At 45.9% G+C, this 12,522-nt stretch overlaps 2 protein-coding genes and 1 non-coding gene across 3 annotated transcripts; all 3 read right to left on the bottom strand.

Moving 5' to 3' along the window:
- Positions 1-1,120: 1,120 nt before the first annotated feature.
- Positions 1,121-1,821, bottom strand: LOC128304814 (dynein axonemal light chain 4). Its single transcript, XM_053042051.1, has 3 exons — positions 1,753-1,821; positions 1,495-1,578; positions 1,121-1,327 (listed from the first exon to the last, which is right to left on the bottom strand). The coding sequence occupies exons 1-3, from the start codon at positions 1,819-1,821 to the stop codon at positions 1,163-1,165; spliced, it is 318 nt and encodes a 105-aa protein (XP_052898011.1). The 3' UTR covers positions 1,121-1,162.
- A 1,047-nt stretch (positions 1,822-2,868) lies between these two features.
- On the bottom strand, positions 2,869-2,940 carry Trnae-cuc (transfer RNA glutamic acid (anticodon CUC)). The gene has a single exon. It is a non-coding gene; the product is annotated as a tRNA-Glu (tRNA).
- Positions 2,941-3,239: 299 nt separating this feature from the next.
- Positions 3,240-11,939, bottom strand: LOC128300998 (pre-mRNA-processing-splicing factor 8). Its single transcript, XM_053037277.1, has 8 exons — positions 11,854-11,939; positions 11,358-11,635; positions 10,519-11,281; positions 10,327-10,452; positions 9,146-10,007; positions 8,234-9,058; positions 7,969-8,161; positions 3,240-7,706 (listed from the first exon to the last, which is right to left on the bottom strand). Exons 2-8 carry the CDS (start codon positions 11,623-11,625, stop codon positions 3,568-3,570), a joined length of 7,176 nt encoding a protein of 2,391 aa, XP_052893237.1. The 5' UTR covers positions 11,626-11,635; positions 11,854-11,939; the 3' UTR covers positions 3,240-3,567.
- Between the last annotated feature and the right edge of the window lie 583 nt (positions 11,940-12,522).

Here is a 12,522-nt window from a genome sequence, read left to right as displayed (position 1 = left end):
AATCTTGAGTATATTTGGTAATACAGTAATAAATGAAAATGTCGGGAGTTGGACAAAGTCGTGACTGGACCAAAACAAGTTAAATTTTTTTTATGTTTGCAAGATATTGAAGGACAATTGAAGAAATTGTCCAAGAATCTAAGGCTGTTGATCGTTCAACCCTCAAATCTCAACAGACCAAGAATCGAATTCTATTGCTTCTCGGGACTTAACCCATTAAAACTGCTCAGAAATCCTAACTTTAATGACCGTAAGATGCGTAATGTACATAGTGTCTACGAATGGCATGAAACTATGGTACGAACACGTGTGCAGAAAAAATTGAATGTGCTTGCAAACAACACTAAACTACAAAGATGAACAAAACGGCACGAAGACAGTGTTCAGATAGACATATGGAGGTCACACGCACTTTCCGTTCGGTGTGATCTTTCAACATTCATTGATCAGCAAACAACAATGACGCTGTAAGGCGCAGATTAGAGTAGAATAGCATTGCAGAACGTGAGAAACGGGTGTGTAGTGTAAGCGGGTGGATGCATCCACTGCCCGGGAAAACCAACCATTGCAACGCTCCAAGTTTCCGGGTTCCGGGATGCACCCGTTCCGGTAACACTTTTTCATTTACAAACGTGACGCCTTTTTCCTGCTTATTGCTGTACATTGGTAGTGGGGATTGTCGGGACGGTATGGAGTCGACTATGCTTTTTTTCTTTTTACAATCGACTAGGATTTTAAACCCAATCAAGGAATGGTAGTTTACAGTGTATATGCGTATTTGTGGGTGTGGTGTGATTTCATTTCCCAATTATGGTACATCTGTACATATTTATATACACCGCACCCTATGTACAGATCGGCCTTCCGTCCCCGTAGTGCAGATAAGAAGGATAGTTTTCTTTTTACAAGGTAGGACACTTTATACAAACACACGGGTGTGCAGTTTCGCTTTGAGTTGAGCAATTTGTACATGATTTGAATGGAGGGAATTTGGATGGAGGTTGGGAGAAGGAATCGTTCTTGTCGCGGGATTTACATTAGGGAAACACCGAGATCAATTAACAACTCGCTATCAACAGCGCCGGTGTATTTGTCACGCTAAGCTTCCAATGACTTTACTGTCGCAAACAAAGAACCAAACGAACCGTGTGCGCTTCTTGCCCTAGGAACACTTCCACAGAACAATCGCCAAATTGCCACCGAAAAACAGATACAGTATGTTCTTCGTTTCGTAGGACACCTCGTAACCGAAACCTTCACCGACGACCACATGCCAGAAGGTGCCAAACTTTTTATCCATCAGCTCTTTGATCGTTTTAGCGGCAACCTGCGGAGAGTTAGGGGGCGGGAATCAAACACTTTCAAAGCGGAATTTTGGGTTTTTTCTCATAACACAGAGGGTAAGAACGTTGGTTTGGTGGGTAGAGTGGAGTTAGGTTCGTTTAAAGGATGCCAAAGATGCCAGGTGCTGAGCAATTGGTGTTTTGTCATTACCTCGTAGTTTTGTGCGTATTTCTCACACGCTGTAATGCTCAATTCTATCGCCTCGGCTCGGACATCGTCATTCATATCGGAAAACTGGCCCCGTGTTGATGGTGTGGTGAGAGATGGTGCGGTAGTATTGGTGCATGGGTGCAAGATTGAAACGAGTAATATTAAAAGGAAGTTTTGATAATAAAAAAAACAACCCCGAACGTAAAAAATCGAGAAGTTACCTTCAAACCGGAAGTAGGAAATCAAACACGTACGTACCTTTACCAGCGGATACACATGGACAATCTTTTTGTCCGCCTCACCTTCTGCTTTCGGTTGATCCTCCATCCTGAATGATGTCCTTCAGACAACGTGCGCCGCTCTACTTATGGTCTATAGAATGAAGAATTTTGAAGAACAGCTAAAACTTTCATTAGCAATCCAATCAAGCACTTGTGCTTGAGGCACACTTCACCGCAGTAGTTAAAAACAAATTGCTTACTATCTGCCCAACGAACCTCAGGAATTCCTCCCACAACACAACACCAAATGAAACAATTAAACGGAATATGCCTCTAAAAAATGTCTGCACTTTCTGCTCCTTTCTGCTACTTTTGCACAACTCGAACGCCAAACAACGACACCGTACTACTAGATATCCCTTCAACAATTGACTTATTTAACGTGTGTTACCATGGTGACTCATCCACAGCAGGTTACCTCCTTCCGCAGGGTTGCACACAGCCCGAATACCGGAGAATGTAAGGCGGCATTCTGACCGGATTGTCGTTGTTATGGTTGCCGGTACGGAGAATGTTTACCGTGCGTGGCACATGCGCAGTACACGGACATCCAGACTCCGTGCATATCCTCGCGTTTAAACGCAGCCTTGAACGATTTTACTATTCCGAGCACGTGTGTTAGAATTAGAACGCCTTTGCCTAACAACCCCTCGTGTATTCGATCAGAATGTATCCCTTCGGCAATGGCAATGGCCAAACGATTGGGCTGTCGTTGTGCCTTAGGGAGAGATACAAAATGATGAGGGAGGCACGAGATGTATGTATTTGATTCAATCATTAATTCATTATCAAGATTGTAATATTGGTACCAGAGATAAAGGTTAATAATAGGATGTTCATTTAACTTAAATGTTAAATTTATTACAATACAGCTCTACGCTTCTTTCATTGTTTAAATTTTCAAGATCATGATAAAGCTGCTTTTTAAATTATTTTTCTTTTAAGTTTTAAGGTGTTTAACCAGATTATGATTAAACATGATGCAATATTGTTGATTAACAGTTGATTAACAATTACATAAATAATGAAAAGAATATTTGTTAAAATGCTTTACAAAGATAAAAACTAAATTAAAAAAAAAACAAAAAAGGGCTTCCCATACCGGGAATCGAACCCGGGCCTTCCGGGTGAGAGCCGGATATCCTAACCACTAGACAATATGGGACTTGTGGTAGACCAGCGATTTGTAATCACGAGCTCGAGTGACCGTAACAAAAATTCAAACAATCAACATTCGTTTCTAGAGCATAAGAATGGCCACTTCATAATGAGACATGCTTATGTTAATAGAAGACATGCGTAATTCTTATCAATTCATTCCCAAAATGGTCACCAATACATTAACGGAATTAGTGATCAATGTTATACGAATATGAATACGATACAAATTTCATTTGCATACTTTCAGGCGTTTTAATCCATGGCGCATTAAAAAGTGAATCGACGGGAGGAATTGGAATTAATATCGGATTTTATTATTTGTCAACTGCCCTTAGTTATGATAAATTTGTGGACTGCATATCTCAACTAAAGTCAAATTACAAAACAACTCGATTTTTTCGTTTCAATTGAAAATCAAACCAAAATTGAGACAACCTAGCTTCACATTTAAACTAAATTTTCAATCTTCGTAAAGAATACAAACACATCGTAAATTGACGTACATTATTATTATTCGCCTTATCGTATCAATGTCACATTTTTTCAACGAACGATAACCGTTCATTCGATTACATACTGTTGACCGCTATATTAGATGTGAAAAGCTATTCTAAAAAAAAAACCCCAGCGCCTAACCAAACATGTCCTCACGATCGGCACCGTTACCATCGCCACCTTCCTCCAAGCTCGAAAATAGCAAAAAGTGAGACGGTCGATGAATTTCATGGTAAAACTCCTTCGGATTGGCCAGCTGCAGCTCGTACTTCATGTTCGGATCGTGCCGCACACCCATGAAGTTGTAATTCCAGCTGCCCTGCGCCGGTACCATAAAGAACCCAAGGAACTTGTTCGACAGCAGCATCTGCACGCGCTCGTAATGCGAGGGCAGATAGCCCTTCGGATTGTTGCCCTTGTCCGTGTTCTTGTGACCCCACTCGTAACCGGACGGGGTCAGCTTGTATGCGGTAAGTGAACAGGAGCCAGGTGTGAACGAGCAGGTGATGATGATCGTCTTTTCGCCGTCCCAGTTCGGATTTTCGGACATGATGCGTGCGTGCGTCGTAATGTCCTGGGGCGATAGCTGTGGCAATTCGTTCGGCTGTGTGTGAATCCAGCCGAGTGGTTCCATATCCTTTAGATACTGATGGGCAGGGAGCGTGCTGGGTAGGTTGATCTGTTGATGTGTGCCCCATTGCGGTGGCATCACAATGCAACGGATCTCCTTCACCTGTGGGTTGTCCGGTGGACTAACACCGTACAGATAGCCAGCGATTTGAGCCCGCAGATCCGAAATGGTAACGAACTTCTTCAGCACATTCTTGGGCAGAATGTACGTGTAGCCCGTCTCCTTGATGTCATCCGAACTGACGTAGATGTGATTGGTACGCAGATGCAGGTTAGTTGCCGAGATCGCACGTACTCGCCACTCGGTTTTCGAGCTAAACGTCGTCGTCTCGTAGTTGCTCGTCGTTGAGGTAATGATCTCGTCACCGTGCTTGTTCGTGGTGCGTGTCGTTGTTGCCGTTAGTTGGGATTGTTCCTTCGTTTGCTTCTCAATTTCCGCGATCTGTTGACGTTGTGCGGATGGGGCTGATATTTCCATACCGAGAATGATGTCACGGATTTCCGACTGCGTCAGTGAGGCCACGTTGACGTTGTTCTTTTTGCCGTAATCGGCCAGAATCAGATCCTTCAACTGCACCTCTACCTTAATCCATTCTTCGTCCGTCAGTGTTGGCCAGATGTGGTGTGCCTCCGTAACGGTCGTTTTGTCCGGCTTCAAGATTACCTTTGTGCGTTCCGTATTGACGTGCAGTGCGCGAAGGATAAGAATCAATCGCGAGAACGCTGTGTACGATGAGATCGTCTTCAGCCAATCGTCATACAGATTGAACAGTACCATCTGTGGCTCAGTAGCCTTCAGGATCAAATCACCAAACTTCTCCACCTTCAGACATGCCTGGAACGGGAGCTGCAGCTCTGAGCCCTTGATCACGATGTTCGGGAAGTCGAGCAAATGCACCTCGAGCGGATCCAACATGCCTTTGCGAGTTACGATAATCTGTTTCGGCTGTTCCTCCACAGGCAGAGACCGAATTAAGGCCGCTACTTCTTCAGCCGTTTTCCACTTGGCCAACTGCCCAAGACGCTTCTGACCGGCCCATACCGATGTGTGAATAATCTTCAGGAACAGCTGTCCGGTACGTGGGTTGAAGATAAAGATTGCACCGTTGATCGGCTTCGTGGTCAAGTTACCTTCAAACGTCTTGTGAATCGTCACACGATACACGTTCGTATCGTCCACGAACCAAATGATCTGGTTGGAGAACAGCTCACCATAGTTTTGCGAACTCAGGTACGGTTCCGTCGGTTCCGAACTGTACAGTTGCAGTGCTTTTCGGATACGCTCGCGAAGCACATACAGCGCCGGATTGGCTTTCATGATTTTCGCCATTGCTTGCTGAATCAGTGGCTTGCATCCCGGGAACCAGTTACCATACGCACTGTGCAGATTGTAGGCTAAATCGATAGCAATCAGCACACCGGTTGGTGACGGATAGATCGACATATTATCGGTCGTATAGTCGAGGAACTTGGCGCGTGCATATCGCTCGATATCGTGCGAATCATAATCTCCCCAGCGCAGCTGCACATCAATCCAGAACTTTTGCGTCGTTGTGTTGTCCATCGTGTCCTTCGTGTCCGCTAGCAGCGAGGGCCTCGACACGTTCCATTTGTACGCCGGAAAGAGAAGAATGTCAGCGCAGGAAGAGTTCATCTTGTAAGATTTACGCGGATGAATCGTTTCCTTCTGTACCGTTTCGATCTCGAGCGCATCCAGCTCCTGATCGAACACCTGGCACAGATCCATGACGATCGATTCGTGAATCTTCTGCCACAAGTGAGCACGGAAGATTTGAATCAGAGAAATCTTCAGCGTCGGGATTTTACCGTGCATGAAAATACCGGTCAAATCAAGCTGCACCTGGAAACCGACGTACACGTTTGCGCGGTTGATCGTCGGTGACCACCAGAGCGTAAAACGACGGTTCGGGATCTGGTTCAAACCGGAGCGCTGAGCGTTCGTAAGCTTCTTGTACTTCATGGACTCCTCGAATCCGGACGCTTTCTCCCAGAACAAACCTTCCCAGGTCGGGAAATAAGTACCCTTGAAGAGTGTATGCTCAAGGATGCCCTCAACGCCTCCGAGCGCCTGAATCATATCCGTACGGTAGTTGTTCAGATTCCACAGCTTACCGTCGTGGCGCTGATGTGTCCACCAGAATGGATTCTGCTTCAGCACCTGGTACTGCTTGAACTCCGTCCGTATGCGCCATCCTTTGTCGTACGCAAGCGTGTGACGATCCTTCTGGAACAGTGTGTTGATACGCGGAATGCCACGATCCCAACTATCTTCCAAATCTTCCAGCGTAAGACGACGATTTTGTGCATTAGCCTCCTGACGCTTCAGTGCGTACTCGGCCCAGACACGCTGCGAGTCGATAAACTCACTTTCCCACGGTTGGATGTAACGGTACAGATTCGGAATCAGCTGATCTTCGTCATGTGACATGCCCGAGCGGAAATGGGTAATGCCCACGTCGGTTTGCTTCGACCAGCGTAAATCGGACTGTGGTATAAGCACGTGACCCATACTCAACATGCCCAATCCGCCCAGCTCCTTCGGTGTGTAGAACACGACCGGTGGGAAACGGGAAGGCATTTTCGAATTCAACCCAATCTTAATACGCGTCTGGATCTTGTTTTCACACTTTACCAGCAAATCCAAAAGTTCCTGTGTGTTGACCACCGCCTCGCGGAAGTAAGTCATCAAACCAATAAGGGCCGTGTTCCACTTGTTGACAATCTTCGTGAACGTTGTCGAACCCGATGCCATTAAAATCTGTCGAACGCGATTGTGGAAACGGCTGAGCGACTCATCGTCTACACGCAAGAAGCACTGGGCCGTACGCTCCTTGGTGACTTCATTCTGCAAGTTCCACACACCGTCACGATGCGTAAATTCGTCGTTCTGCGTACGACACTTTGGCAAAATGCGACACTCAAACCCGGACATGTTGAACAGCAAGTTGGGATTATCCTTCGAGTAGACCGACACGAAGGTGTTGTCCCACTGGACGGTTGTAACCGAACGCGGCAAGCGATTCTTAATGTCCCAGAATACAGCACGGCCCAAGTTAACGTCATGTTTCATCAGACGCATGCGTGCATCGCGTGGCCAACATTTTTTGTTGTTATATCCCACAATATTCTCATTGTTCGGGTCCGGATGCTCGGTGAGGTAGCGCTGGATAAGATCGCGGGCCTCTTCCGCCGTGAAGCGGAAGAAAATGTGAATGCGATCGACATACCGACAGTACAGACGAATCGGATGGCACGCCTCCGTGGCAACGTCTTGGAACGTTAGGAAATCGTTCGGCATCTGTGGTGGACCGGCCATCTCACTAGCACGTTGCAATCCAAGCACGAGCAGATCAAGCACCAGCCCATAATATTGCGCAACGAACGAGGCAAACTGGAGACCGCGTATGATGCCGTAACTGTTCGTGTGGTTCATGTCCTTGTAGTTGATCACCACGTTGTTCTTGGCGGTCATATAATCAGCGATGTTGTGATCGACGATCAGACGCAGGAGTCGATTCAGCAGCGTCAAGTCGATCTTTTCGTACAGCTTTTCGAAACGCGATTCAAGCAGTACGTTGCATTCACCTTCCGAAACGTCCCATACATCCTGCAGGTTGTTTATTCCTGACGGGCGTGAAAGATAACAAACAGATAGTTAGCCCGTCGTTTTATAAAACATATAACATATAAACTCATATTAGCAGAAACATTTTGATTTTAAGTTTATATTAACGCACGATGTCAATCGGAAGCACCGCCAGCGTGAGGTTTGCAACAAGGGGATGAACTTCAACTGTAAAATCTCATTGTCACAAAGCACACACCGGCAGAGTCCAATGTAGCTGGGATTGTAATGCAATAAAGATCTTCAATGCGCATTTCATACCTTGACACCATTTGTAAACGAGCAGTGGCGGTGGTTCCGTATCGCTCGGTTTAATCCACGGTGGAAATAGGCGCCGCTTGTCAGCTTCGTACCACAGATACTGATCCAGATACGCATCAGTAATCTTTTCCAGCGGTTCTACATCATACACCGGAATCAGATGGCTATACAAGTCCATGAATTCAATTCCAGTCTGTAAATTTGAATAGAGAAATGGTATTACTGCTCAGTTGAACGCGATCAGTGCGCAATAAATCAATGCTACCTCTTTAAATGCACGTTGCGTCAACAAATGACGCTTAATTCTCGACAATGCCTCGTGCGGATTGTCATACGCCTGTTCGATCAAACCAAGCTCTTCGCGTTGGCTTTGGTTTAAGCGTGACTTTACGCTATACGCTTCCTTCAATCGTTCCAGCGCCAAAATTAACAACTTGGTATCGTGTTTGTATGAAAGCGGTGGGAACGGAATGGGCGCAAAGCGACGTGATTCCAGCCAGTGAACTGTGGTCGTGTAGATGGCTACTGCTTCCTCGGGTGAAATGTAAGGTCCATCCTTCAGATAGTTATGCTGCCGCTCTTGTTCCGCCTTCAGGTACAGTCGCGTCAACCGACCCAAATTCTTCTTGCACACCGTCTTATCGACGGTTGCCCCGCGTCGGATACGTTCACGATTGTAATGTGCCGTATTGGTCCACCAATCTGCCTTCATTTTCACGTACCGCAAGATCATGTTTTCGATCGGAATCGGCAGACCGGGTACCTTCCAGGGAATGTTGGCTTTCCAGCAGCGCCAAGCTTCGGACAGATGCTGCAGGATGGTACGGGCCTTGTTCTGTTTGATACCTTCCGGCATCATATCGACAATGTCATGCATTACTGAAGCACGCAGCTCCAGATCGAAATGAGACTCAACGCGTTGCTTCGTAACCGTCTTGGCAACGCCCTTCGAGTGACGACCTTCGAACTGACGCGACAACAGATTGCCCAACCATCGCTCCAACAATGGAGTAATGCCACGCATGAAGAACAACCAAACACGCCAACCCGGTGCCCAGAAACCACAACCAGGACCCTTTCCCACTGGACCCTGTAACGAGAGAGGGGAAAAAAACACAAAGCAACAATCAGTCCACAATATTGCATACAGATAGCAATTTCCGCATCATCTTCTTACCGTGTTGAAGCGATAGTAGATGAGATGCTTCAAATCCTTGCACATACGAATCTGTCGCATCAGCTTGTACTTGTACCGATACATGCCGGTCAATTGTCCCACGTGGGCGAAGATATATTGTAGTCCGTCGGCCAACTGGAACGCATCGACGTTGTTCAACCGGTACTGCACGTGCGAATCTATAATCAGCTTCGTTAAGCGCAAAATTTCTCGACACAAATGGAACGCGTTACCGAAACGCGACTTTTTACGTTCCTTTGTGGTGAGCGTTTTGACTGGTTTCAGATTGAAATTGTAATCCAGGTGCAAGTAGTTCAGATTCTTGCGATGAATCAGCAAGTTCAACATGTTGTACCCTTGCCGGCACACTTGCAAACCCGCCTCCACCCAATCCAGTGTGGTCGTTTGAAAGAACTTCGTCGCCTTGAAGGATCGGAAAAGGTAGCGCTTCTTTTGTGGTTTCGGTTTACGGTGCTTCAGTGCGTTTAGCACGTAGTACTTCAGCAGCTTCTGATAACTGACGCGCACCTTAACCGGATGTCCCGGAGGGCAGTGTTCTTTGTACCATGTTTTCACCAACGGAATATCGATCGCCCGTCGGCAGCGACCCGATCGCATGTTGAATGGCCGTGGAGCCCAAAGCAGCGAAATGCCGTTGGCCGTATTGTCCGTGTAGAGCGGTGTATCCTGCAGGAACGGTTGCACTTCCTCCGGTAGGATGAATTCTTCATCATCATCCGGTAGAATTTCAATCGATTTCACCGCATGCCGATGTGCAATCGGATTGATCAAGGGATCGAAGTAGAAGGCGGGCAGATCGGGATCTTCTGTCTTGATGAACACCACGTTTGGTGCGTGGTACCTTAACACAGAACAAGAAGAATGGTGCTACATTAACCCAAGAGTAATCGTGATCATAGTACGTAGGTAAATGACAATTTTTGACATTTGTTTATGGATATTAGCGATCGCTTTAATAACTCAAATTCGAACGATCAACATTGACACCACAATATTGTAGAATAAAACGCTTTATAGTAGTAAGACAAATTCTAACGACTTATCACTCTACCATCCAAGGTTAAACTGCGCATCGTATGAACCTTCGGTACGATCGTTTACAAAGATGGATAATTATTTTTGCAATCAGCAATAATAGCAAAGGAAACAACCAAACTCACCATGAAAGATGCACAAAGTGTGGCATATTGTTGTACAGATAAGGGAATGCGATGCGATACTCCGTACGAATCGGCTGACGAATGATGATCTTGTTAATATCGTTGAACTCATTCCAATCCTCATCACTGCATAAGTGATACAAAAGCATAATTAAACTTACAATCGGTACAATTTTATGCGGACAATCTTACCCAACGTTATGATCCTTGATAAGCGGTTCAAACTTTGGTCCACCAGGAATCGCCATATTCAGTGCTTTGGCCGTGAAGAAGCTTTTAGGATCGAACAGATAGAAGAAATTGTCATCCACCAGATCCGTCAGCAACTGATTGCCCAAACGGTACAGCGTAGCCATCTGCGGCAGTGTGAGGTTCCACTTGCGGTAAGTCGACCCGTTCACATGCGGCGTGCCAATCAGTGGCCGATGCTCGTAAAACCAATCATACACACTCCCATCTTCCTCGCCGTCCAGATCAATCTGGATCGCTTCTAAAGGCTCAACGTCCAGTACGTTGTCGGCGTAATCCAGCGGCGGTTCTTCGTCATCAAATGGTGGGAAACGCATCCGCTTGAAGTGACGACGATCGCGCTTTTCACGACGCATCATTATCCACATTGTGCCCCATTGGGCAATGTATAGCGGTTCGATCACCCACGGAATCTCGTTCACGAATGTGATTGCACCGGTAATGTGATACAGTACGGGTACGTCCCGAATCTGCTCCCAAGGCATGGGCATATTTTCCAGCAGCTTCATCACCGCGTGTGGCATGTACTTAAGTGCTCCGAGATAGACACGTTTGTCGTGTCGGTACTTGCGACTCGTCATGTCACCGTGGTCGCGTATGATCTTGCGAATGTGCTCCGGCGGCATGTCTTCCTTTTGAGCATCCACAAAACCAAACTTGCGTTTCTCCGCGAACCGTTTGGACTGTAATTGTTGCCATTTTTGTGCTGCATTATGAAGGGAGAGAGAGAAAATTTACTTAAATGCTGCCTTACAGTATATCATTAATTTGTGCCTATGAACCTTTTTCCTGCAGCTTTTCCTCCGTCAGTATTATGTCCGGTTTCGGCGGACCCGGAGGAATGTGTCCCATGGGAGGCATCTGCATCTGGTTCACGGCCATCTGCTGGGCATGCATGTGAACCTGTGCATGTTGCTGCTGCTGCTGTTGTTGCTGCGCCTGGGCCTGGGCCTGAGCTTGGGCTTGGGCCTGCTGTACAGCGAACACTTGCTGCTGGGCCATCATATGGGCCCATTGATTAGGCGGTATCATATATGGCGGGATCGCCATATTGACGGATCTGGTGAGTCGATGAGAGCAAACGGGAAAGTAAATACACAAAATATCAACATACGCATCGCAATGATGTTTTCACGGTCGTGAACGATGCCGTCCTATGAGGTTGTGAAATTGGCCGCCATGATACACTAGCGCTCCGCACCCGGTGCAAACAAGCCACTTTTTCAATCCACTCTAGCACCTTTATTCGTGCAGCGTTGGTCACGAATTTATACTTACGCTTTGCCCTACTACTGGTGCTTCACTTTTTCGTCACTTTTTGTCACTTTTGAGTAGAATTTGTAGTAGAATTTTGTTCATTAATTTTCACACTACGCAGTTCACGAGCTTTCTCATTCCAGAAATGACAGTTCTCAAGATTGCTGTCTTGATTAGGCAGAGTGGTTGAAAACTTAACATGTACAATTTCGCTTGACGACCCATGGCGTAAAGGCACGACTATGCGTAATAAACGCGTATGTGCCGGGTTCACGTCACTTTGTGCTCAATGCTAGGGTGCATTTACACATTGCGCAAAATTTCAAACAAATGTTTGTATGTTTAGCTTCAATATTTCTTTTCACACATGTGTTGTTGAAGTAAATTTTCGTTAATCCTCTGTATATTTGAGCAATATGACGATACAGATGTAGCAAGGAATGATGAATATTTTAGAATCTTGTAATAATGTAGACAAAGATGACAAGACACAATTTTACTTCCATTTTCTTTTACTTTAACGTTTGGTAAGGTCGTTCACAAAATTGCAATTATTTTGCCACAAATTGTCGTTTCACCAACACCGGTTTTTTACGAAACCAAATAAATTTCTTCCAAATAGCAAACACCCTTAACCACTGTCAGTCAGATGTTTGTCAAACCAAACGTCAGTAGCAGGGAGCGAAGAGG

Source organism: Anopheles moucheti, chromosome 3 (genome assembly GCF_943734755.1).
Source record: "Anopheles moucheti chromosome 3, idAnoMoucSN_F20_07, whole genome shotgun sequence".
In the NCBI taxonomy this organism is placed as follows: domain Eukaryota; kingdom Metazoa; phylum Arthropoda; class Insecta; order Diptera; family Culicidae; genus Anopheles; species Anopheles moucheti.
The sequence above is the reverse complement of the archived record's forward strand: the minus strand, read 5'-3'. Positions and strand labels throughout refer to the sequence as shown.

Coding starts and splice junctions, on each gene's coding strand:
- LOC128300998 (XM_053037277.1), bottom strand. CDS start 11,625: ATGGCGATCCCGCCATATATGATACCGCCTAATCAATGGGCCCATATG. Junction 11,282..11,357: donor GGAAAAGCTGCAGGAAAAAG/GTTCATAGGCAC, acceptor TTCATAATGCAG/CACAAAAATGGCAACAATTA. Junction 7,707..7,968: donor CGTTTACAAATGGTGTCAAG/GTATGAAATGCG, acceptor CACGCCCGTCAG/GAATAAACAACCTGCAGGAT.
- LOC128304814 (XM_053042051.1), bottom strand. CDS start 1,821: ATGGAGGATCAACCGAAAGCAGAAGGTGAGGCGGACAAAAAGATTGTC. Junction 1,579..1,752: donor ATGTGTATCCGCTGGTAAAG/GTACGTACGTGT, acceptor ACACGGGGCCAG/TTTTCCGATATGAATGACGA. Junction 1,328..1,494: donor AATACGCACAAAACTACGAG/GTAATGACAAAA, acceptor AACTCTCCGCAG/GTTGCCGCTAAAACGATCAA.